This window comes from Macrotis lagotis, chromosome 1, assembly GCF_037893015.1.
Source record: "Macrotis lagotis isolate mMagLag1 chromosome 1, bilby.v1.9.chrom.fasta, whole genome shotgun sequence".
Taxonomy (NCBI): domain Eukaryota; kingdom Metazoa; phylum Chordata; class Mammalia; order Peramelemorphia; family Peramelidae; genus Macrotis; species Macrotis lagotis.
This window is the reverse complement of record NC_133658.1, coordinates 287325156-287348530: the sequence shown is the minus strand read 5'-3', so window position 1 is coordinate 287348530 and position 23375 is coordinate 287325156. Positions and strand designations below refer to the sequence as shown.

General features: G+C 43.1%; 1 protein-coding gene and 1 pseudogene across 7 annotated transcripts in view; one reads left to right on the top strand and one right to left on the bottom strand.

Moving 5' to 3' along the window:
- Positions 1-1365: 1365 nt before the first annotated feature.
- Positions 1366-23375, bottom strand: part of RALGDS (ral guanine nucleotide dissociation stimulator) — a 91288-nt gene continuing 69278 nt past the window's right edge. For 5 of the 7 annotated variants that reach the window (XM_074210809.1, XM_074210811.1, XM_074210806.1 and 2 more), the window contains exons 2-18: positions 16578-16688; positions 15945-16138; positions 15329-15403; positions 14409-14602; positions 14080-14198; positions 12963-13178; positions 12258-12361; positions 12008-12092; positions 10663-10740; positions 9556-9642; positions 8861-8893; positions 8472-8593; positions 7948-8043; positions 7522-7723; positions 6632-6877; positions 4477-4591; positions 1366-2662 (exon numbers count right to left, since the gene is read on the bottom strand). In XM_074210809.1, coding sequence (XP_074066910.1) covers positions 2487-2662; positions 4477-4591; positions 6632-6877; positions 7522-7723; positions 7948-8043; positions 8472-8593; positions 8861-8893; positions 9556-9642; positions 10663-10740; positions 12008-12092; positions 12258-12361; positions 12963-13178; positions 14080-14198; positions 14409-14602; positions 15329-15403; positions 15945-16138; positions 16578-16688 — 2253 coding nt within the window. In that variant the 3' untranslated portion in view covers positions 1366-2486. The remainder of the gene's footprint in view (positions 2663-4476; positions 4592-6631; positions 6878-7521; positions 7724-7947; positions 8044-8471; positions 8594-8860; positions 8894-9555; positions 9643-10662; positions 10741-12007; positions 12093-12257; positions 12362-12962; positions 13179-14079; positions 14199-14408; positions 14603-15328; positions 15404-15944; positions 16139-16577; positions 16689-23375) is intronic. The other 2 variants (XM_074210807.1, XM_074210808.1) reach the window with 2 other exon arrangements.
- LOC141505210 (small ribosomal subunit protein eS25 pseudogene) lies at positions 17758-18201 on the top strand (annotated as a pseudogene).

Here is a 23375-nt window from a genome sequence, read left to right as displayed (position 1 = left end):
GTTGCCAAAGAGATTGTCCTTAAAGCATAGGTTTAACCCATATCATCAGCTTTAATTTTAGTGGTTTCCAATTACCTCTCAAATATCAATTAACTAATCTTATATTTAAAGCTCTTTGCAACTTTTTCCCTCTATTTCTGGTCTTGCCATTATCCCCCTCCATAGAGTTCAATCAAAGCAGTCCCCTAGCCAACCCCTCACACAAGTACATATGCTGGCTTCAATTCGTCTTTACCTTGAGCTATCTGTAATGCCTTGAATATCCTCCCTCCTAATTTGAGTCCCTTAGACTCCCTAGCTTCCTGTAAGATTCACCTGAAGCACCACCTTCTCCAGGTCTTCTCCTTTAAGGAGAGGATGTTCCATCTACTTGTGTCTTATATGTATATGTTGTCTCTCCCATTAGAATGTAAACTCACTAAGAGCAGTGACCCACTTTTGCTTTCTTTATGCCCCCAAATTAGTCCAGGGGTACATAATAACCTTCAGACTTTGCCTTGGTCTCTTCATCTGCATCTGAAATAATGTTGTTGGTAAGATCTGTAAGGGACTCTAGGATACTAAACTATCTACTTTAATCCTGCCCCCTTTTAAAGATGGGGAAAGCAAGTCTAGAAGAAAATACTTATTCAGGTATCAAGATATTAAGAGATCTGGATCCTCTGACTCCAAATTCAGTATTTATAGTACCTGTGTGTCCTTGGGCAAGCAGGTTGATTAACCTCTGTGGATCTTAATTTTCTTTACTGAAAAAGGAAGTTCCCTTCCTAGATTGGCATTCTGGGATTTAGTTGTCTCCATAACTCCATCTCTGACACAGTGCTTGAGACCAGATTAGGAGCTCGAATAAAGCTTTTTGGTTGATTAATATGACTCTGTGCATGAACCCAAGCTTCTAGTTGGCCAAGGAGTAATCTCAGTCAATATTAGAACTGCCTATCTTTTCTCCCTCCCTGAAGGACTTAGCCAGGGGTTACACAACTTTATTCCATCTGCACATAACCAGAGTGGGGTTCAGGGTGGGAGTCTGTAGGGAAAGGGGTTGTCCACTCCTTCCATCTTGCCATCCATATCCATATTTCTTAAATAGTATCTGGCTATACCCAATACCGGGATAGTATGCTCATACTTCCAAACAGGTATTAATTACTGTTATAGATGAGAAAACAAATATCCAGAAAATGTCACAGTCAGAAACTATTAACTTTGGTGGCAAAGAGGATACTAGAACCCAGGACTTCTGGATGCCTTGAACCAGACTTCTTTCCTCAGCTTATCCCCAAGTCACTCCCAAAGAAAACAAAGCACATTTGTGAGGGAAGACCTAGAGGTATTCAACTTTACAGCAAGACAGAGAAACTCAAGTTGTGGTTGTAACAGGATTTAGTAGAATGTACAAGTCTAATATTTTCTATTTACAACAAATAAATATTACCCCCCCATTGGTAAACATTTTTCTTTTTTTTTCTTTCTTGTTTTGTTTTTGTTTTGTTTTGTTTTGTTTTTTACAAAAATTCAGTCATCTCCTTCTTCCCCCCACCCCAACTGTCCTCGTTCATCATCTTATGATGTCTGCAAAGTCCAAGGTTAGTGGCACTTGGTGTGGTTGAGAATTCAATGTCAGGAGGACTCCGGCTGACCTCTCCCTCTTGCTCACCACAGTGAGGCATGCTGGATATTTACAGGGTCTCCCAGAGTGCAGAGGGAAGGGTCAGTGGGTCCTCCTTGCCCTGGTGTGTCCCTTAAGATAGAATCTTTGGTGCAGGTTTAGGGCTAGAGATCTGGGAGGCAAAACCCCTGTGTTTTGGGGCCAGATCCAATTCATGGTGAGTGGGAGAGCAAAATGCTTCACTTCCCACGCCCCACCTCCACCCTGTATGGGAGTGACCATGGGGACACTGAGATGGGTGACAGGGGTATGGGTGGGGCAGGTAACTGGGGAAACTCTGGAAGGTGAAGGAAAAAGTGTGGTCAAATCACTTTGGGGCATTAATGCTCCATTATGCCCACTGGGCAAGGAATGTGGCAGTGACCATAAGCTTAGGAGCTGGAGATCCATTTGAAGGGCAGTAATAGGGAGGGCATAGGGCATTGGTGCCCATTGGCAGAGATCCTTGGCAAAAAAAAAGAAAAAAAGAAATTTGTTCTGTCCTCTGGTTCTTGGAAAGCAGAAGGCACCTAAGGCAATGAGGTGGTTGTTGGGAGTTGAGAAGAGGGGGTGGGAACCCGATCAGCCCAAGTTGCAGGGGCGTCATATTGGGTAGGAAAGAGAGTGCTTGAGTGTCCAAAACCACGTAGAAAAAATTAAAGTGGGAAGATGTCCCAAAAAGTCCCTGAAGGTCAGGGGATATAATCTGTCCAGGGAGGTGTGAGAGGAAAGACCCTGGTTGAATGGACATGGATGGGAAGCCCAGGCCTCTAAGTGCTTTGTGGCTCCAGGGAGAGGTGGTGAGACCTAGGGTTGCTGCCCAAAGGAGGTGCCAGTGTCAGAAGATGCCTTTGGCAATCTTGAGGCCTTTCTGTTTCATTCTGGGCAGTGTCGAGCTGGCTCCATGTTTGACCTTCACCCCCTTAGGGAAGCCCCTCTTCTTCAGGACAAAGTCATAGTTGGCAGTGGAGTTCATAGCATAGAACACATTGGCATTGTCTGGGATCTTCAACTCTGAGGGAGGGATAAGAATAGATCAGATTAGATGAGATCCCCTCCAGATGGGCCAATACAAGATCAACCAGTCCAAATACAACTGTAACAGGATAGTCATTTCACAAGTCAGGACACCATTTCTTAGGAGGTGGATGAATTGGGGCAGCTAGGTGGAACAGTGGATAGAGCACCAGTCCTGGAGTTAGGAAGACCTGAGTTCAAATTTGACCTCAGACACTTGAGTGTGAGTGTTACCTAGCTGTGTGATCTTGGGCAAGTCATCTAACCCCACTGCCATGCAAAAACAACAACTAAAAAAGAGGTATGTGAATTAATAGGAGAGCCATCTCTGGGTAGCTGGTTGAATACAACCAGCTGTAGGAGGTGAAGTTCTGGTGGTTATCAAGACAGCATTCAAAGATCTTCAAGGGTTCCCTATTGTTCCCCACATCAAATCTCAATTCTGTCTGGATTTCATAGTCCTCCATGAACTGACCCAAACCCATCTATCATTCTGTTATTCAAACATTTTACTGAGCATCTATTATAGACTGAAAATCAAGGTTAAGACAGGCTTTGCCTTTCTGTCCCCACTGGGCTTGCCTTAAGATAAGACATTATTGTTTAGTGGAGAAAGAAAGACAGATAGACACACAAACAGAGCTTCAAAGCTGGAAAGACTTGTTTTCAGTCTTGTCTCTGAGACATCCTGGGTGTGTGACCCTGGGCAAGGGTGTCTGGAGGTTCACTAAACTGTACATAAGGTTCCCTAAAGGCCTTGACTTTAGAATATAGTATTATCATTTTTAATTATACTTCTCCTAGCTTTGTTAAATATCTGTTTCAGACTATGCGATATAATTCTCAAAGACTATAAGTTACAGAGAAGGTACCAAGTGCCTATGGGTCAGATCAGCTAGTTAGAGTGCCAGGCCCAGAGTCAGGAAGACTCCCTGGTTCAAATCAGGCCTCACTTACTAGCAATGAGACCCTGAACAAGTCAATTAACTCCATCTGTTTCCTCATCTGGTAAAATAAGCTGGAAAAGGAAAGAGAAAACTGAGCAACTGAACAAAGGTGCCAGGCAATCTTTGCAAATAATTAATCCTCAAACAACCCTATGAGATACAGGCTATTATGATCTCCCTTTTCACAGTTGAGAAAACTGAGACAGGCAAAAGCACAGTAAGAGTCTGAAGGTAGATTTGGACTCAGGTCTTCCTGACCATCCAGTTCCTAGCATGTAAAGGGACCATTGGTAGGGGTGAGGAATACTGAAATGAGGAAGTGGCAGACTCTATTTGCCAAAGAGATTACAGTCCAGTAGAGGAGAAAGGGTGCATTCACAGATTATAAGTTCAGAGAAGAATATGATAAATGCTATCCAAGAGGCAGAAATAAGGAGCTTTAGTTTTTGCTTTTAGTCAATGTTCTATTTTATCCATACCAAAACAAAGGTGCAAAAATGAATCAATAAGTCACTTATATTCGATTCAGAAAGGTGCTTTTTAAAGTTAAGTGCATTTCTATTGAATAATTTTTAAAGTTAAGTATATTTTGATGGTTTGATTCAGGCTAGTAGGAAAGGAAGATTGGGCACACCAGCTGGACGAAGGGGAGAGCTAATTGGCATCTCTGTTCTGAGTTGCTAAAGGAATTGGTCTGGGATGAATAAGTTGCTTTAGAGCAAAAGGTCTCAAACTTTTTGTTGTCAGGACCATCTATTTGGGGCATTATGGCTGGAAGAATCTGTGACCCTCAAGGAAGCAGATGGAGGTAGTGGTCCCTTTCTCCCAGTAGAGGATTCCTGCCCTATCCCCTGGGAGCCCTACCTCTCTCCTCAGAGATAATTTGTACCAGCTCGTAGTCCTCGGGCTGGTCACCATCCAAGTTGTGTTTGACCATGGCTTTCCGGATGACTGCTGGGGTCTTATCCTGGCTTGTCACCTGGGGAAGGGGATAGGAAACATTAGACCTCAGGTCTATGGTCCTCCAGTTCAGTCAGCTCCCTACTCCTACCCCAGAGTCATGTAATATAGGAAGAGTAAACATCTCAGTGGAAAGGGCAAGAATCACACAATGTCACCCTTGACTGGTCATCTAGCCCAGACTTTCTTCTGCAATGTGTCTTTGCTTAAAGCAGAAAGGTCAAGTATGTGGCCCATAGACCACACGTAGCCCTCAACACTTCTCAGAATGAAGTCTGATCCAGATAAAAAGTAATTGGGAAATGATCAACAAAGAAAATAAAAATACAGAAAACATTGACAAGATTACATTTTAAAACAAAGTCAGACCTGCAGGGATCCTTTATGTATGGTTTAGTGGCCCCTTGTTTCTATTTGAGTTAGAAACCACTGATTATAGGCTTCCAAAGGAGTGGGGTGGATGAGTGGCAATTGGGTCCATTCTCCATTAGGATAATTTTTAATTGTTAGGAATTTATCTTATTATATCAAACCTCAATTTGCTCTTTGCAATTTTCAATCATTATTGCTCTCTAGAGACAGAGTTTATAGGAATAAGGAGCTGAGGATCCCATTGTATTCTGCCCTGATTTAATCTTGAATATTGTGTTTAATTCTGGATGCTAAAGGAAAGACATTGATGAATCAGTGTCCAGAGTATGGTAAAGAGGATGGTGAAAGTATCTTAAGATCATGCCATCTGAGCCTATCAGGTCCTCATTGAAAGAACAGTGTATTAAGCTTGGAGAAGATTGGATGTGGGGGGTGGGGGAAATGATTATTATCTTCAAGTATCTGAAGAGCTTTCAAGTGAAAGGGGGTGGAAGTGTTGCAGAAACAGATCTATGCTTAAGAACCTAATAATGAGAGCTGTCACAAAACTGAATGGTGGCCTCAAGAGGCAGATGGGGGCTCCCACTCATTGGAATGCTCCAACTACAGTAGAGATGTTGGCATTCCACTTGGGGAATGGTGGGGAAGAAATTGGACTAGATCAACATTTTTAAAAGTGGGATGGGGATGGGGAAGGCATCCTTTCAGTAGGTCTAGTGAGGTAAAAATTAATTTCATCATAATATTAAAATGTTTTGATTTTTAATAGGTAACTATTGATAAATATTACCCACATAAACAAAAGCTCTCTCAGGGAGCCCTCAATAATTTTTAAGAGTATAAAGGGATCCTGAGACCAAAGAATTTGAGAATTGTTAGACTAGATAACTGCCGAGATCTCTTAACATCTCTGAAATTCTGTGATTTTTGTGTAATACTAAAAGACAGGGATGAGGATTTCCCTCCAAAAGGGTTTTCTTCTCCAAGTAAAATGTACTTATTTCTTTCAACCAAACCTAAAATGGGAGGAGCACAAGGCACTTTGCTATACTGGTTGTTCTCTTCTGGACCAATTGGATTCAGAAGATTTAGTCCCAACCTCCTCCTTATAAATTGGAGCCCAAGAGAGGAAGTAGAAAACTTGCTGATTAGCAGGGAGCTGGAACTAGAACCCAGGTTTATTGAGTTCCAATGTTCTTTTTACTCTACTGATCACCTCTGCTCTCTGTAGAATCCTTCTTTCTTACACTAATCCTAGTGGTTAGGGTAAGAGTCAGGTAAGGATGCATTTAGGCTTAGGGTTAGTGTAGGGCTGACTTACTGCCAACTCCCCCTCTGCTTCTCTTCTCCAATTTTCCATCAATGAAATGTTCTAACTCTCTAGGTCCCATTCCCCATTCCCTAGATCAATTCTTTCTATTTCATCCCCCCAAAAAACTCCAAATCAAACTTAAAACAAATCTCCAAATACTGGAGAGGAATAAGAAGTCCCCTGACCTGGAACTTTCATCCTCACCCTTTCTATGGAATAAAAGGTCTGAGAAAGACTTTGAAGTCACTCAATCTATCCCGTGCCTACAGGTGACCACGGTATTAGTCAAGCCTTCAGCATCAGAGCAGCCCACTCCTTTGGCTCCCTGGTCTACCATAAAGCTCTAGTATTTCTTCCAATTCTCTTTTCACTCACCAGAACACTCTTGTACATGTTCCCATTGTCCACAGCCAGACTCACTCGAATGATACAGCAATCGTCAATCTGCTGATTGTAGAGGGGGAGGGAGAGGGAGGAGTAGCTGGAGATACCCGAGACTGAGCGCTTGTGGGTGCGGGAGGCAGTCACCGGCGTGGAGGAGACGGAGGAGGACGAGGCACTGCTGGAGCCGGACCCGATACCCGACGTGTCCAGGGAGGACAAGGATGTCGACTCCCAGAACTGGTGGGGATGGGGAGGGTGGGGAGGTGGGGATGGATAGAGATTTAGGAGGGGGCCCCAAGTGGCTGCCTTGGCCTGAACTGGGACTGGGGCAGAGATTCTCAACCCTTGTCAGGCAAAAAGCACAAAGTTCATAGGAGGGAAGGTGTGGAAGAGACGTGGACCACATCCCAGACCCCTTCAGTCCCCTCACAGATCATGAGTTATGCATCAGTCTGTGTTGGTCCAGCTACTGTTACTATTCACTGAACAGTGAATGATTCAGGGACTGTTTTCTGTTTTTCATCCATCTACCCTAATGGGTTTTTTTCTTCTCCTTTCCTGTGTTTTTCATCCTCCCCCCATCCCCAATAGGATGGAGAGTCAAAGGGTCATAAGCTCAGATCTAGTACCTGAAGGGATCTCGGAAGTCATCCAGTCCAATCCTCCCATTTTACAGATGAGAAAACTGAGGCCTGGAGAGGTTATGCCCAATATCACCTGGATAACATCTGAGGTACTATTGGCATCCTGGGCCTCTGACTCTTTCCTGTACAAAGCTGCTTCCCTGGTCCCGATGGAAGGGTTGAGAATCTCACATGAGAACTGGGGGTGTCTGGAGAAGCTCAAACCCAAGGCTGGAGAAGGGGAGCAGTGATGTGTACCTTTTTCTCCTGGCAGTCGGGAGACTCTGGGACGAAGGTGATGTTAATCTCTTCCACATCTGAACTTGAGGAACCTGCTGAGGTGACACTAAGGGAATCGGCTCCATCTCCACTGCATAGGTAGGGTCCACACTTGAGCTGGTCGAAGGACTTGGAATGGGAACTTCCACTAGTGCTGGGCTCTGCACTGGGGGCCTGGCGGCTGGAGGACAGGCCACTGGTTACTGAGAGGCTGGCTCTGCCCGGGGGCACCCCCTTATACCCATCTCTCCTTCAGTTCTAGCCCCAGAGAAAGACTGGTACTGCAGATGCCTAAGGGGAGCCTCATATTCCCCAGGCCTCCAGCATACATCTCCCTACTTTCCCTTGACTGCTTTGGGAGCCCCAGGGAGGCATAAGCAAACACCACCATTTCCAGATACCTACTCGCTCCATCGTTTGATAATCCCCGTGTTCTTCTTGGCTTTCAGGGTGTTACTGGCAGATTCTGACAAAGGTTCCAGCTCACAGGACAAACTATAACTGGCAACCAGAGAGCAAAGCCAGTGAATAAATGGTATGAGTATGAGAGAGAGAGAGAGAGAGAGAGAGAGAGAGACAGAGAGAGAGAGAGACAGAGACAGAGAAAGAGTGTGTGTACCTTCCCTCTCACCCAAAACATACTTTTTTAATCCAGGTAAAATCAAGTTAGTACAAAGCCCAAAGGCAGCATGGAATGGCAAAGAGCAAATGGAATGGGGAGGAGTAGAGTTGGTGGTGGTGGGGAGGTGTGGTCTCATGGGAGGACTAAGAGCTCCAGGTTTGTTTTCTCTCTGAAAGCCTCTCTGGGTTCCCCGCCCCCCCATCCAACTTCTGAAGGAGTAAGGGGCTCTCTCCCAAGGTTGGAGGGACATGGCTGGATGGACTGCAGGTCTTGCAATCTGAGGAAGCCAGGGAGATTTGACTCTTACCTCTCAGATTCACTGAGCTTCTCCATGCTATGGAACCAAGCTGTAAAGCGTACTTCTGGCGTGAAATTGTAATTGTTGCAGGCTGACTGCAGTAGTTTTATCTGTGCAATCACTTCAAACTCCTGGAAGGACAAAACAAGACTATATTCTGGAGGGGAGCAGTGCCCCACTTAGCATGGGATGCTGCAAGATCCACTTTTTCTTTCCAGCTCCCACACTTGTACTTATAATGTTCTTCCCCACTGGTGGGCCTTCACTCCTTCCACCCATGTCTAGTCAAAAGCCCTCCCATAACACCCTAAGTCTATGCTGCTCCCTCTTTCCTTAAATGTCTAAAGGCTGCCAACCAGGGCCTCCAGTGCCCCAGAGGGTTACTGCTCCATGCTCACCTTTCTCCTCTTCTCAAAGTTGATCAGGCCCCCCTGAAAAGAAGAAATCCCACACAATGGTCAAGCTGAGCCCCCAGATCACAGACACCCCCCCACCTTGGTCATCTAGCTGCATGCCCCCTGGCTCCTGGCCTGCAGCAGAGCATGGTACCACCAGAGGGCAGTGGCTACACACCCACCACGAGGCTGGATTCCCAGTTAAGCTTCAGAGGTGGCTGGGGAGGGCTCAGTGCTCACCAGCCTGGGGAGAGGAGTTCTCTTCTCTGGAGGAGGCACCTCCAATCCCCAAAGGATAATCAACATAAAAAGAGATGATCAAAACTGGGAGGGACCTTAGAACACGAGTGTCATAGCCCAAAGAGGCCACTGAGATTACTGTGCCTAGCCTAATTATTTTATAGATTAGAAAAACAAAAAGCCAGAGAAGCCAAGAGACTTGGTAAATAGCTATTGCCAGTCAGCACCTTCCAGATTAGAAGGCGAGCTCCTCAAGGGCAGGACTTGTCTTCTTTGTCTGTCTAGTGCCTAGCATAGACCCTGGCCTGGCACTGATCAGTGCTCAATAAATGCTTTTGAGGCAGGGGATTTGTGTAGAGAAGTCTGCCAGGGCTGTTTCTCCCCCAGGGAGTCTGAAACGGGCTACTCCAAGGACCCAGTCCCCTTCTCCCTCCATCCTGGGCAGAAGGGTCACTCACATCCAGGTAGTCTTTCATGGCTGTGTCCAGCATCACCAGGTCTGTGAGGAAGGTGCCAAGGTAAGGAATAGTACCTTGCATGATCCCCTGCGGCATGAGGAGGGAGAGATGATCAGGGTGGAGGAATGGTTCTCCACATACCCCTCCCCCCAGCCTTTGACTTGGACTCTATCACTGATATGGAAAGCCTTTTGGATGCTAGAGGAAAAATTCGAGGAGATCTCCACATTCGTCCCTCTATCTCCCCTGTCCCAACACTTTACCACCTGCACATCTTTCCTCTCATTAATCCTAAGCGAAAGTATGATTCTGCTGAAGTTTCTCACTCTACCCTTCCCCTTTTAGGATTACAGCTCAACAACCTGTCCAACCCCTTAATTTTATATATGAGGAAATTGAGGGCTAGAGAGGTTTGGGGACTTGTAGAGGCAAGATTCAAACCCATGTGTCTTAAAGACTCCTTTTCTTGATCTTAGTCTTTCATCTCTTGTCCTCACTCACAGGTAACTAGTTATCCCATGATGTCCCTTTCTGACAGAGACTGGTTTTTTTAGGTCCAGGTGTCAACCAATAAATGCTTAAACTGTAACTTCTCTAGGTGGGAGCAGGGAAAGGGAGTAAAAGCCTCTAACTTTAGAGAGGTTTTCAAGACCCAAGAAAAATTTCTCTAAATAGAAGCATTATTTCAGGGCAGTGGACCATGCCAGAGCTCTCTCAAATGATGGAGAGAGTGATTACTTGCTCACCCATCTTATATCACGCCTTGATCTCCTTTTCTCTATTCCATTTGTCTCCCTCCCCTTCTCTCTGCCTCCCCTAACTGAGCTCTTCCCCTGAGCCCCAAATTATAGGACCATACATAGTTTCAGAGCTAGAAGGGATCTTAGAAGTCATTTAGTACAACATCCTCATTTTACAGCCAAGGAAACTGAGATCCAGGAAGGTTAAAATGACTTGCCCAAGTCTAAGTAGGTAGTAAGTGGAGTGGAACCCAGGTCCTCTGATTCCAGATCCTATATACCTCATCAGTCTAAGAAATGCCTTGGGTCACCCAATTTGATACTGGTGTTCTGGTGATGTTAATTCAGCTGTATTCTAACCACTTACCATTTCCCGCTGCTGCTGCTGCCTCTTTTGGGCTCTCTTGGGGTTGATTTCTAGTGTGGCAAACTTTGAGGTCCCCTCCTGGCAACAGTCAAAGAAGAGAGATCAGATAATTAATAGAAGCATATAATGTCAGAGCTCATGAAACTTTAAAGACCATCTAGCTCAACCCTCTCATTTTACAAATAGAGAAAGTGCAGAAAATGTAAGTGATTTGCCATAGCTTCTCTGCCAAACTCTTCTCCCTTCATTTCCTTTCAGGAGTCTGATCTAGAGTTGAAAGAGATTTCAGAGGCCATCTAACCTAACCCTCATTTTACAGATAAGGTAAATGGCAAGAGAAAGGATTTGAACTCAAGACCTCCGATGGCAGGGTCTGCCTTCTTCTTCCTTGAAGCAGCTTCCCCTTCTCTTAAAGCAGCTAGGTGGTGAAACATTTAAGACTACTCAGCCTGTAGTTGGGAAGACTTGAGTTCAAGGCTGGCCTTAAGGGACGGCTAGGTGGTGCAGTGGATAGAGCACCGGCCCTGGAGTCAGGAGTACCCGAGTTCAAATCAGGCTTCAGAGACTTCATAATTACCTAGCTGTGTGGCCTTGGGCAAGTCACTTAACCCCATGGTCTTGCAAAAAAAAACAAAACTAAAAAAAGACTGGCCTTAGACATTCACTAGCTGGATTTTTTCAAATCATTTTTCAGTTATTTCCAATTCTTTGTGAAAGCTTGGGAGTTTTCTTGGCAAAGATACTGGTTTGCCATGTCCTGTAGCTCAGCATTTTCAGATGAGGAAACTGAGGCACCAGGGTTAAGGGACTTGTCCAGTCAGGAAGTGAAGCCATATTTGAGCCCCATGAACTTGAGTCTTTCTGACTCTAAGCCCAGCACTCTATCCTCTAGGCCATGTGGGCAAGTCCATTAACTTCAGTCTGCCTCAGTTTCCTCATCTCTGAAATGGGGCCGATAACATCATCTATCTCCCAGGGTTGTTGTGAGAATGAAATGAGATAATTATTTATTAACTTCGCAATGATAAATAAATGCTGTTAATTACTATTCTTTTATTTTAATGTAAAATTTTCCTAGCCAGATCTTGGTGAAATCTGATCCTAAAAGACTTTCTCCAAACCTCCCCACTCAGTCACTGATACATCAAACTATGGGAAAAATTGCTTTTGTGGATTTTTGTATAGTTTGTATCCTATCAGGGGTAGAAAAAGATGGGGCAGGGGCTGGGACTCCTGGACTTGCCCTGCTCAAGGACCTGCTCTCTTGGGCATTCCTGCCTGGTTGGCTCCTCCAGGACTGGCACCAAAATGTCTCCCTTCCCTCCCTTGCTGACCCATCCTTTACCTTAATGAGGAGCTCCCGGCTTAGTGAGTGGTTGTTCTCATCAGAGAAGATCTCTGACAGCTCATGGAAGATTCGGAAACTTTCCCTGTAATGTGAAGTAGGGAAAAAAAAATTGGAGAGGGACTAGAGAAGATCATTCCCACCCAAAGGAATGGATTTCTATTTCCAGCCTATCAGAGTCATATTCTTAGAAGAGGCATCTGCCAAATAGGACCTTTGCAAAAACCATCATGGCAGAAGGGTGGCCTACCTCGCCACCTCATCCCAGGTCTTCCTCAGGCGGTGGACAGCATTGCACTGAAGGGCAGAGAGGATAGCTCGCAGGGAGGAGAAGTTTTTAAGTATTCGGCATTCCTGATGGACAGAAGAAGTTGCAAAAGTGAGGGACCATGGGATGGAGGAAATCAGGCCTCCTGGGCCCATTTTTTTTTCTCCCTTCAATCCCCTTTCAGGGTTTTCTCCCAAGAGACTAGACAATCTTACTGGAAATAAAAATGCTTTCTATCTTCCAAAGAGAGATTCCCTGTGTGGGTTCCTCTTCTGAGGTTCCAGAGATTAACCCATGAAATTCAGAACTAGGACTCATGGTTGGAAAGTATAAAAAAGCAGATTTTGGTTCATTATGAACAAGGACTTCCTGACAATGGTGGCAACTCAAAAATGAACTGAGTTGCCATTGGAGGTAGTGAGCTTCCTATTACTAGAAGTTACAAGCAGAAACTGAATGACTTTGTTTCCAGACTGCTGTTGTATGGGTTGGGAGGGAAGCTAAACATTATACACCTTTAAGAGTCTAGATTCTTAGAGGCTAGAATTCTTGGATAGAGAAAGGGGGAAATCTCAATGGAATAGGAATAGTAGATGGGCCTGGGAGGTTAATCTTCAAAGCTGCAGTCTCTACCATGCAGTGCCCTCCCCTCCTCAAGATCCCCATTGGAGACAGGCTCCTTCTTACCCGGGCCACCTCAATCCACCGCTCCACCACCTTGGCCCGCTGCTGCGGTTTCAGACTTCGGTCCCCTAAGCATGTGGCGATGACGCAGTTGGTGACACAGTTGAACTGGGAGACGGTGGCTCGAATGGTGGGTGCCAAGTGTTCATTGCCTTTTTTGTCTCTCTGGGACCAGATGCATCCCAGGCAGTGATAGGGGACCACCTTCTTAAACAGTTCCTGGAAAGACATAGTTAACACTGAACTTGTCCCATTAATCCTACCAAAACCTCATCATCCCCAGGTCCTAAAGCATCAAGGATCTCATCTGCAAGAGAGGGTATGCCTTTGGTTTCTGTCAAGGCTGTTCAATGATAAGAACACAGTACTAATAAATTAAAGGTTTTAATCTCTTTTTTTGTAACAAGGAGTCCTGATTGGATTGTTAGTTATACCAATAGTTATAGCAAACACTGGCCCTTGGTTACAAAGAGGGCTGGGGCAATTAATATATTGCACAGATGGTTTAAGTATGATGAAGAGAATCCTTGGGCTTAGATCCAGGAGACTCAGATTCATAGTCTAGCTCCAAAACACTACTAGGTAGAAAAAAGGAGATTGACTTGTCTGGTACAAACCAAGGTTTTCCTGAACCCAAAATCAATTCTCTATCCATTATGCCAAATCTAGTGTTTAAGAAATATCAGTTATTTCTACACACCCTATTTCTATTCCTGGGGAAATTTCCATCTCATTTTGAAGGAAAACTCCAAGGTAGAAATAGAAACATCACTTCCAAATATGAAAGCTGGCACATGATTCATTTTATATTCTAAGTGTCCTCAAATCATCTCCATGGCTGTGTTTGTCTCTTTGAGGATAGGGAATGTCTTCTACTTCTTGTGGGTCTTTATCCAAGTATCCAATCCTGAGACCTCAGTGAGGTCAACAAGATGGAGGGGAAACCCTAAAGCACTGTCCTCTACACTGGAATGTGCCTAATACTAGGTGATCAGAAGGCTTTCCCTCATCATGAGCTTAAAAAAGTCCTTAGGCAATGTCTCTAAAGGAATTTAGACAGTTTTGGGAAGACTAGAAGGAAAGGACACCCTGGTACTGCCAACATAAGCTAGTGACTAACCGCATCCATTAACGTGAACTGTTCTGCAACCATCTCTGGTGAGAAGACCAGGAAGTCAGCTTTTCCTTCTCCCAGTCCATTTTCTTCTGTCAGATGGAAGGAGCAAACAGTTTCTGGGGCTACAAGAAAGTGGAACAAAAGAGACCCAGAAAATCAGGGCCACCTTTCTTTTCTAAATCTTCTGCACAAGATCCATTTCTACCAGATAATCTTCCAGGATAGCCCAGGTCATGATTTAATGTGCAAACTAGAATCTCTGCCAATCCTGTTGGGGCTGACCACTGAATGACATTCCAGGTCCCTTTTCCCTAAGAAAGACCCTCTCTCACCTTCTGTCTCTGCCTCACTGGGCTCCTGTCTCTGGAACTGAGCGAGGAGGAGGTGGGCTCGGCGTTCAAGGTCTGAACCAGGGATGTTGTGTTGAACATAGGAGACAAGCTGTTTGAGGCAGGTAAAGTCTGGGGGTTGACGAAAATCCTCAGAGTATTGGTCCAACCAGGCTCCCAGAATGGAGGAAATGGTGCTAAGGAAAGAGGGATTCAGGGGGCAAGGGCTTCAGTAGTGTGATGGAAAGAGTATCAGACTAAGAGACAGGAGCCTCCATGACCTGTTTACTCTGCTACAAAAGGATGGAGTTTGGTTATTTGATTTATAAAGATTCTTTTGACATCTAACATTCTACAATTTCCTCTCCCTAAACTCTGACAACAAATATAGTTCAGTATCATACAACCTAGCACAATTAAACTGTAAGCTCTTTGAAGTCAGGGATTGTTTCCTCTCCTCCCTCTTCCATATTCTTCATGGTACTTCCCACAATTGATAACTTGATTGATGATTGATAATTCTTCTCCTCCCATTATGGACCTTGTAGAACCTCTGAGATCCAATTGTTTGTGAATTCTATAAAACTAGGTTCTGAAGATATCTGACTTAGAGCCATGTTTAACTTTTTCCTCCTCCCCCTCATTGGAAACCCTCTCCTCTCTTACTCCTCAAAGGAGACAAAAATAGAGACAGGAAAGTTGGTTAGGTGAATTTTTCTTGGGTGACTTTTTGGTTGACATCTCAGCTAATGGCCCTGTATCATTATCCCTTTGATCCTTATCTTCCTAAGAGATATTAGAAGGTCTCTAGGATGGGTCAAAACTCCAACCCCATCTTACAAATGACCCCAGGACCTTACACACTGCAAACAGTCATCCTCCAGGCAAGGGAATGTTACTTCCTCTCAACCCAAAAAACTTACTTTTTTAGTTCCAGCCGGTCATCTGTGGCCTGCTGCCCACGGTCCCCATTGGTTTGAGGGTGGAGTCGGCCATACCTGGTTGGATGATCAAGGACAGTGCATTAGATTCCAGGCTCTGAAGAAGCATGCCATTTCATGTCTAAAATAGTACTTTAATTTTATTACTTTTCAAATGAAGAAGCATATAGTTTCTCTTGTTATGCCCATCCCAACTTCCAACTGATCATCACAACAAAGAATATTCTTGGAACAATGACGCAAAGTAAATTCTCCCATCTGTGTCTAAAAATGGATCTCATTCTACATCCTGAGTCCACCCTTTCCTAGCCACCAGGCTTCCTTTATAATTATTCACACACTTTTTCTAGAGCTCTCAAGAGTCTCCCTTCTTCCCCTGTCTATGATTCCTGAAAGTCTCTACTTAGTCTAGGACAAAGGACAGACACAGTTTCTACATGACTGAGGTGAGGAGAAAAAATACATTTGGGGAATTGGAGACAGAAGACAGGTAGGACCAGGACTGAGGGGTGTGGGGACAGTGGTTAATGGAGATGGCTCTAGGGTGGGTAGTAGGACATTGGTGGGGGGACCAACCTCTGGGGTCAGGCTCACTCACCTGTTGAGCAGGAGGTCCAGAACCTGTCTGGTGGTAGCAAAGGCACGGTAGGTACACAGGAAGATAGTGACATAGGTGGAGTCGTTGCCTCTGAAGGCTGATACCAAGTATTCCACCAGTTTCTCCAGCGTCCCTGCCTTGATGGTACGGACTTTGCAGGTCTCATACAAATTCAGAGCAGACTCATTCTCAAACTTGGGGTGTGGAGAGAAGACAAATGTCATTTCTCTGCCCTCACTGATATTCCCAGAGATATAAGCCCCCAACCTCAAAGACATCATTTCCAAAAATAAATAAATCAAGAGGAAGAAAACTCATTGAGGGGCATACAAACTAAGTTGAGAGTTGGGGGGGGGCGGGGGAGAGAAGAGTCACAAGAAGAGTCAGTCCAAATGGAAGTGAAAAGACAACATGTGCTCCTGGCATGGTTGAAGAATGGGGCCATGTCAAAGACAGGGGTTTGAATCCTGGCTTTGCCTCTTATTATCTGTGACCTTGAGTAGTCACTTAATATCTCTGGGCCTCAATTTCCCTTTCTGTAAATGAAGGAAAGAGTCTTACAGATAATCCCTAAAGTAACTTTTAGTTTTAAATTCACACTCTACTTCCCAACACCTGGGGTCCTTCACTTACCCCCAGCCATCGCTGTCCCTTGTTGGCAGTGTGATGGAGTTGTACTTTACGCAGAGAGATACTGTAGATGATGTCATCTGCCAGCTCTTCTCCAATCTCCTGTGTGGAGCTCTGCAATGAGAACATCCTACTGTTGATCCTCAGAAGAGGAGTCCCCAAAAGATTACATGGTCCATGTTTCCGGGCATACTTTGGCTGCCCTCTAGAGAAGGCCTTTGCTTTATATAGAGAGTTTTATACAGTCAAAAATGTGGGTTCTAGCCCCAGTTCTGCCAATTGACTGGTTATGTGATCTGAATAAGATGCTTTAAAAGCCCATTGCTTCAGTTTCCTCAATTGTAAAATGGGGTTAATACTCCCTTTTCTGTATTCCTTCCACTGTTGTTTCAGGAACCTGGATTGAGGAAGGAATCTTGGAAGCCATGGAGTCTAATACCCTCTCCCTCCATTTTACACATGAGGAATCTGAGACATGGAAAAGTTAAAAAACTGGCAGAATTTGAACCCTGCTCTTCCTGAATCCAAATTAAGAATCCCATTCATTGTGCTATGTTTCTTCTATGAAAGGACATCAGCAAAATTAAAAGTGCTCTTTGAACTGTACAAATATATGAATAGTATCAACATCAGGACCTATCACCTTTTCCCAAGGCTGCCACATGTAGGCTAAGGTCATGCAGGAGGTTTAAGAACAAGTACATGTGGGACTTCAAAAGGCCTAAGTCCTGAGTCAGACAAGACAAATTCAGGCCATTTGTTATTTTCTCTTAGGAAATACCCTTAGCCAATCCCCCAGAGAGATTAAAATAAAAGATGATGCTAGGAAAGGTATAACTAGGAGTAGGTGGCTGGGGAAACAGATGTGGACAGTTATCATCCCAAACTATGCAGATGATTCTCTATGTAACCTATCTATATGTAACCTATGTCCTGAACTCCAATCTTAACTCTCCAAATGGATATGTCATCTCAACATGATTAAAACTAAGTTTTTCCTACAAGTGTCTGTCTTTCAAACTTCCTTATTTCTACTGAATAATTGAATAATCTGCCTCAGTTTTCCTTTCCCTCTCTCCCTGTCCTTCCATATTTAAATAGCTGCCAAATCCCAAAGATTCCAGCTCTGCAACTATGCTTATATTCATCTCAGTTTTTATTCTCAAGAATGCCATGGAGAGTTCCTGAAGCCTCACCATGCCGCCCAAGGACGACAAGAAGAAGAAAGATGCCGGCAAGTTGGCCAAGAAGGACAAAGATCCCGTGAACAAGTCTGGGGGCAAAGCCAAGAAGAAGAAGTGGTCCAAGGGAAAAGTCTGAGACAAGCTCAACAATTTGGTTGTTTGACAAAGCAACGTATGACAAACTCTGCAAGGAGGTCTCCAATTATAAACTTATCACCCCTGCAGTAGTCTCAGAGAGACTGAAGATTCGGGGTTCTTTGGCCCAAGCAGCCCTCCAGGAACTGCTTAGTAAAGGTCTGATCGAGCTGGTTTCCAAGCACAGAGCTCAAGTGATATATATATACTAGGAACACCAAGGGTAGAGATGCTCCAGCTGCTGAGGATGCATGAAATGGTTCAACATTTTTGTGTACATTTTCAAAAATAAACTTATTGGACTAAAAAAAAAATGCCATGCCTCATCTCATACTCCCTCCCATAAATTTCTTGTCAAGATTATTAAATCACTTTGAATAGAACTTAATCCATTCCTGTAGAATGTATCCCCGGGGAGGTCAGGGATTTTCATTTTTGTATCCTATGCATCTAGCACAGGCCCTGAATATAGGGGGTAATTAATAAATTCTTGTATGTTTAATTGACACCTTGATCTCACTGAAGAGAACTTCTCTCTCTATTGGTACAGACTGCAATCCTTTTACAAACCTCTAGTTCTTCATAGAGCTCCTTTCCAACATACTGGAGGCTTCCTCTGGTTCTCTCTTTTATAAAACATTGTATACATTTACATCTTTTGTATAGGTGCCAAATTAATCTAAGGCCCACATCTGGCCATGTCACTCCTGTGTTATAACCATCAGTGATTCCTTATTAGCTCTAGGTTCAAACACATACTCTTCAGTCTGCCTTTCAAAGTCCTCAATAATCTGACTCAAACTTCTTTCACTCTCTCCACACACACATACACACACACGTATACAAATATACACATTTATATATTTAAATGAGCTTTTAAAAATAAATAATATCCAAAGACAAGGAAAAAAGATTGTATATGAAACTGAACAATTATCTACAGTTTTAAAGGTTATGTTAAATTCATTACAGTAGTAACAAAGCTATCCTTGTTGATGTGTTCCCCTCTAAACATGTATATGTATATACTTCATGTGTAATGAAAAAAATTGCTCTATTTCTTTTCTTTTTGTGCAGCAATGGGGTTAGTTGACTTGCCCAAGGTAATATAGTTATTAAGTATCAAGTTTCTAAGGTTAAATTTGAACTCAGGTTCTCCTGATTCCAGGACTGGTACTCTCTCATCACCTAGCTGGTGCTCTATCACCACTTAGTTGCCCCTCCTTTCTTTTGCTATTCTTTCTTCCTATCAAAGTGACTAATTTGTGAACCTACTCCAAAATAGAAACCTTATCTCCTCACAAGTATAGGCAAACAGAACAAAATCAACATGCTATATCTGAAAAATGTATGTTTTATTACATACCAATATTCTGCCACCTCTATCTCCAAGTTCCTAACTTTCCAAGTTTATTATGTTCCAGCTAAATGAATGAATGAATGGAAAAAAACTTGCTAATTTGCTTATTAGGGGCTTTCACTAAAATCCAATTCATATGCTTGTCAGCATCACTTCTCTGATGTTATGGTCTACTTCAAGGACAAAAAACAAGATGCTAAATTATATAAGTCCTGGGAATATAAATACTAAAGCAAAGACAGTCATTGACCTCAAGAAGCTGAGCTTAAATTTCTAATGACCACACTTTATGAGCAGTAGTGACAGAGATGATGAGTAGGGTCATAAGGGTCATCGAGATCTTCCAAAAAGAATGGAAAAGTTGATTTTATGATAGTTCTAGAACTGAAGAGGGGGTGAGGTATCTGACAGACATATATGAGTGAGTGTACATGAGGTGGAGAAAGGAGAAGAAAAATGAGAGGTGTTGGACAGGGTAGGTTCACTGGGGTCAAGGTCATAGGGAAGGTAGCCAGAGAGCAGGGAGGCATAGCTGCAGGTCTTGCCTGCTTAAAAGAGTGGAGGCCCAAAGAGGAAGTCACTGAGAGAAGGCTAGGGGTGGAGAATGAGGTAGGATGAAAATCTGAGATGAAAATGAAAGTGTTATCATTGCCAAGGCATGGTCTCTGGTATGGCTGGCAAACAGATCAACAGCTGTTCTGTGATTTGGATGTGACCTTTCTCTCAGCCCCAGTACATGGACACAAGTGATATATTATCTCTAGTCATAATCTCTTAATGCAGGTAGGCTACAGTAAATAAGAGTCCTGGAGTTCCAACTCTGCCTCATGTGCTTCCTAGAAGTATGACCTGGGTGAGTCATACAACCTGCCTTGCCTCAATTTCCTCTTCTGTAAAATCAGGGGGCTGGACTCAAGGACTTCCAAAGTCTCTTTCTACTTTATTTTTATGGTCTTATGTTTCCATTTCTTAGATTTCTTCTCTTCCTTCAGTTTAGCTCAGTAGTATCTCCTCTAGGAAACTTTCCCTAATGCCTTTAGTCTAGAGGTTTTATTTAACTTTTGGGTCCTGGACTCCTTTGTCAGGCTGGTGGACCCCTCCTCTGGTTAATGTTTTAAATGCACAATATAAATAGAATTACACAGGAAACAACTGTATTGAAATCTAGTTTCACATTTAAAAAATAAAATAAGATAATAGACCCCAGGTAAAGAACTCCTGTGGGGACCTTTCTCCTCAAAATACCCAATGCTTTATTTATCTATGAACATAGATAAACATATTATTTACGAAGATATTGCATCCCCCCAGGAGAATATAAGCACCTTGAGAGCAGGAATTATTTTTAATTTTTTCTGGACCAAAGTATCTCTCTCTGGTCAATACTCCCTTGTGGATGTGCTCATTAGAAATTTAAGCTCAGCTCCCCTTAAGGTCAATGACTGTCTTTGCTTTTCGTATTTATATTGCTAGGGCTGATGGTATTTGTCCTTGATGAAGCCTATGACATCAGGGAGGTTATGACTGACAAGTTCATGGAATGGATTTGAGTGAAGGGGTGCTTAGGGCAGTTATATTTGCCTAATATGATACTTGTATCCAGGAAGAGGTTAAAGTCTCTTGAATTGACTTAACTCCTGAGGAAGAAGGTGGGGGCAGCTCCCTTCTCACCCTGAACAGTTCCCAACATCAAAGGCCAGTAGGCAGTGACATCTGCTTCATGATGCTTATACCACTTTCACTTCACCAAGATGAAAACAAAGCTCTCAGGCAGGGCTGAGAAAGCAGGCAATACCTGCTAGTTGGGCACAACAGCTAATCATCAGGAAGCCAGGTCCTAAGACCCAAAACTCACTCAGGACCACCACAGGGAACTATGGCATTCACCTCATACTGAAGAAGCCACCAGATGACTAACCCTAAAGGGAGAGTCTTCCATGTCCAAGATGATCAATTTTTTGGTCACCATTATGGAATCAGCCTGGCCTTTTAAGAACACTTGCTTGGGTTCATGAAATGGCTTAGGGTTTACAGGCAGAAAGACCTGAGTTCAAATCCAACCTCATATACTCCTTAGCTATATGACCCTGGATAAGTCATTTAACCTCTGATTATGTGATAAAATGGATTCAGTGAAGAAGGAAATGACAAATCACTTCAGCATGTTTGCTAAGAAAGCCCCAAATAGAGTCATGATAGATTGGACATGACTGAAAAACTGAATAATAACAACAGGCTCATGAAACACACACACACACACACACACACACACACACACACAGAGATTTAGAAAACAAGGTCTGCATATCTGACCTCAAAGCAGATACTGGGAGGAGGGGATAGAGAATTATTATTTTCACTATATATATATATGATGAGAATCCTACACATAAAAAAGAGCCAAATACAGGGCAATTTATAATGATTCCTAGATAACATTTATAAGTGGTTCTAAGACTGACAAAACAGTTTTCATACTTAGTCATTCAATTCAACAAACATATATTAAGCCATGAGAGGAACCTGTCCTTCAGGAGTTTGCATTTGGAGAGGAGTGAACCTCTAATATATACAGATAAATAAATATAAGGGAATTTGGAAAAGGGAAATGAAAGCAGGAAAGGTTTCAAAAAAGTTGAGCCTTGAAGGAAACTATTCTAATAACAGAATGAAGAAAGTATATTCCAGGCTTGGATGAAAGAAAATCAAATAAATAGTTTCAAGGGACATTCTAATAGGTCATTTTGGCTAGATGTTTAAAAAGTATAAAGGAGAATAGTATGAAATATCTGAAAATGTTGCTTGGATCCAGAATACAGAAAAGAACAGAGGTGTAGGTTGGGGGTGTGGTAGATAAAAATCAGGGCCTGGATTCATGAAGTCCTGAATTGAAATGTGGTTTCACATTTATTAATTGGGTGATTCCAGACAGGTCACTTCCTTTTGCTTCAGCTTCTTAAACTGCAAAAAGAAGATAAGAATAGCATCTACCTCTGAAGGTTGTCATGAGGATCAAATGAGATAATATTTAGGAAGTGCTTAGCATACTGCCTAGCCCAGAATAATCTCCTAAAAGATTTGTTTCTTTCCCCTTTGAATTACAGCTACAAAGTTTATATTAGTAATAGTAAGCATGACAGATTTCTGACCTGGGTAGACCTATGTCTGTGAAAGACTATTTTGGCAGCTGGTGTGTAATATAGATAGAAGAAATACAGAAAACAAGAAGACTAAGGAAAGGATTTTTACAATAGTCCAGCTAAAAGAAGATTATAGCCTGAAATGAGCAGAGGGAGGACAGATGTAAGAGATGTTGTAGTGGTAGAAATGAGATCTACAATTAGTTGCTAATTATGCTATATGTGCTAGCTTTAAAAAAATGTTAATGAATTGTACACAGAATAGGAGGAGAAACAAAAGAGTCTAGAACAAATAACTGGGAATTTGAAAGGATGGTGGCACTCTGAAGAGAAACAGATTTGGGTGAGAAGACTTTCAGTTCTGTTTTGCACATGCTCAGTTTAAGATACTGACAATAGGACATCCAGGCAGAGATGACAGCAGGCAGCTGGAGATGTGGGACTGGAGTTCAGAAAAGACATATATAGATTTGGGAGTCATTGATACTGGGATGATCACTGATGGAAAGGGTGACATCACCAAAGGAAAGACTGATTAAAAAAGAAGGAGGACCTTAACAGAGCCCTGGGGGACACCAAGAATTAGGGGGTAAGAGACGGTAGATGATCCAGCAAAAGCTTCAAAGGGATTGGAGAGAGGGCCTGGAGAAACGAAACAGTAGATGCAAGGAAAAGAGACTTTATCTAGGAAAACAGATGGTATCAGTGTCAAAAGCTACAAAGAGTTCAAAGAGGGTTGAGGCCATTGAATTTATCAAATAAGAGATCATTGGTAAGCTTGGAGAGAGCAGCTTCAGCAGAATGTAAAGGGTAGAAAAGAGAGTGGGTGGTGGGGAAGTTGAGGCAACTAGTACAGATAATTTTTTTCAAGGAGCTTGGCTGTAAAACTGAGAAGGACCAGAAGATGATGGCTTGAGAGGGCTAATTGAGTGAACTGGGAGTTAGTTTGTTTATGAATGGGAGAGATCTGAGCATATTTGTA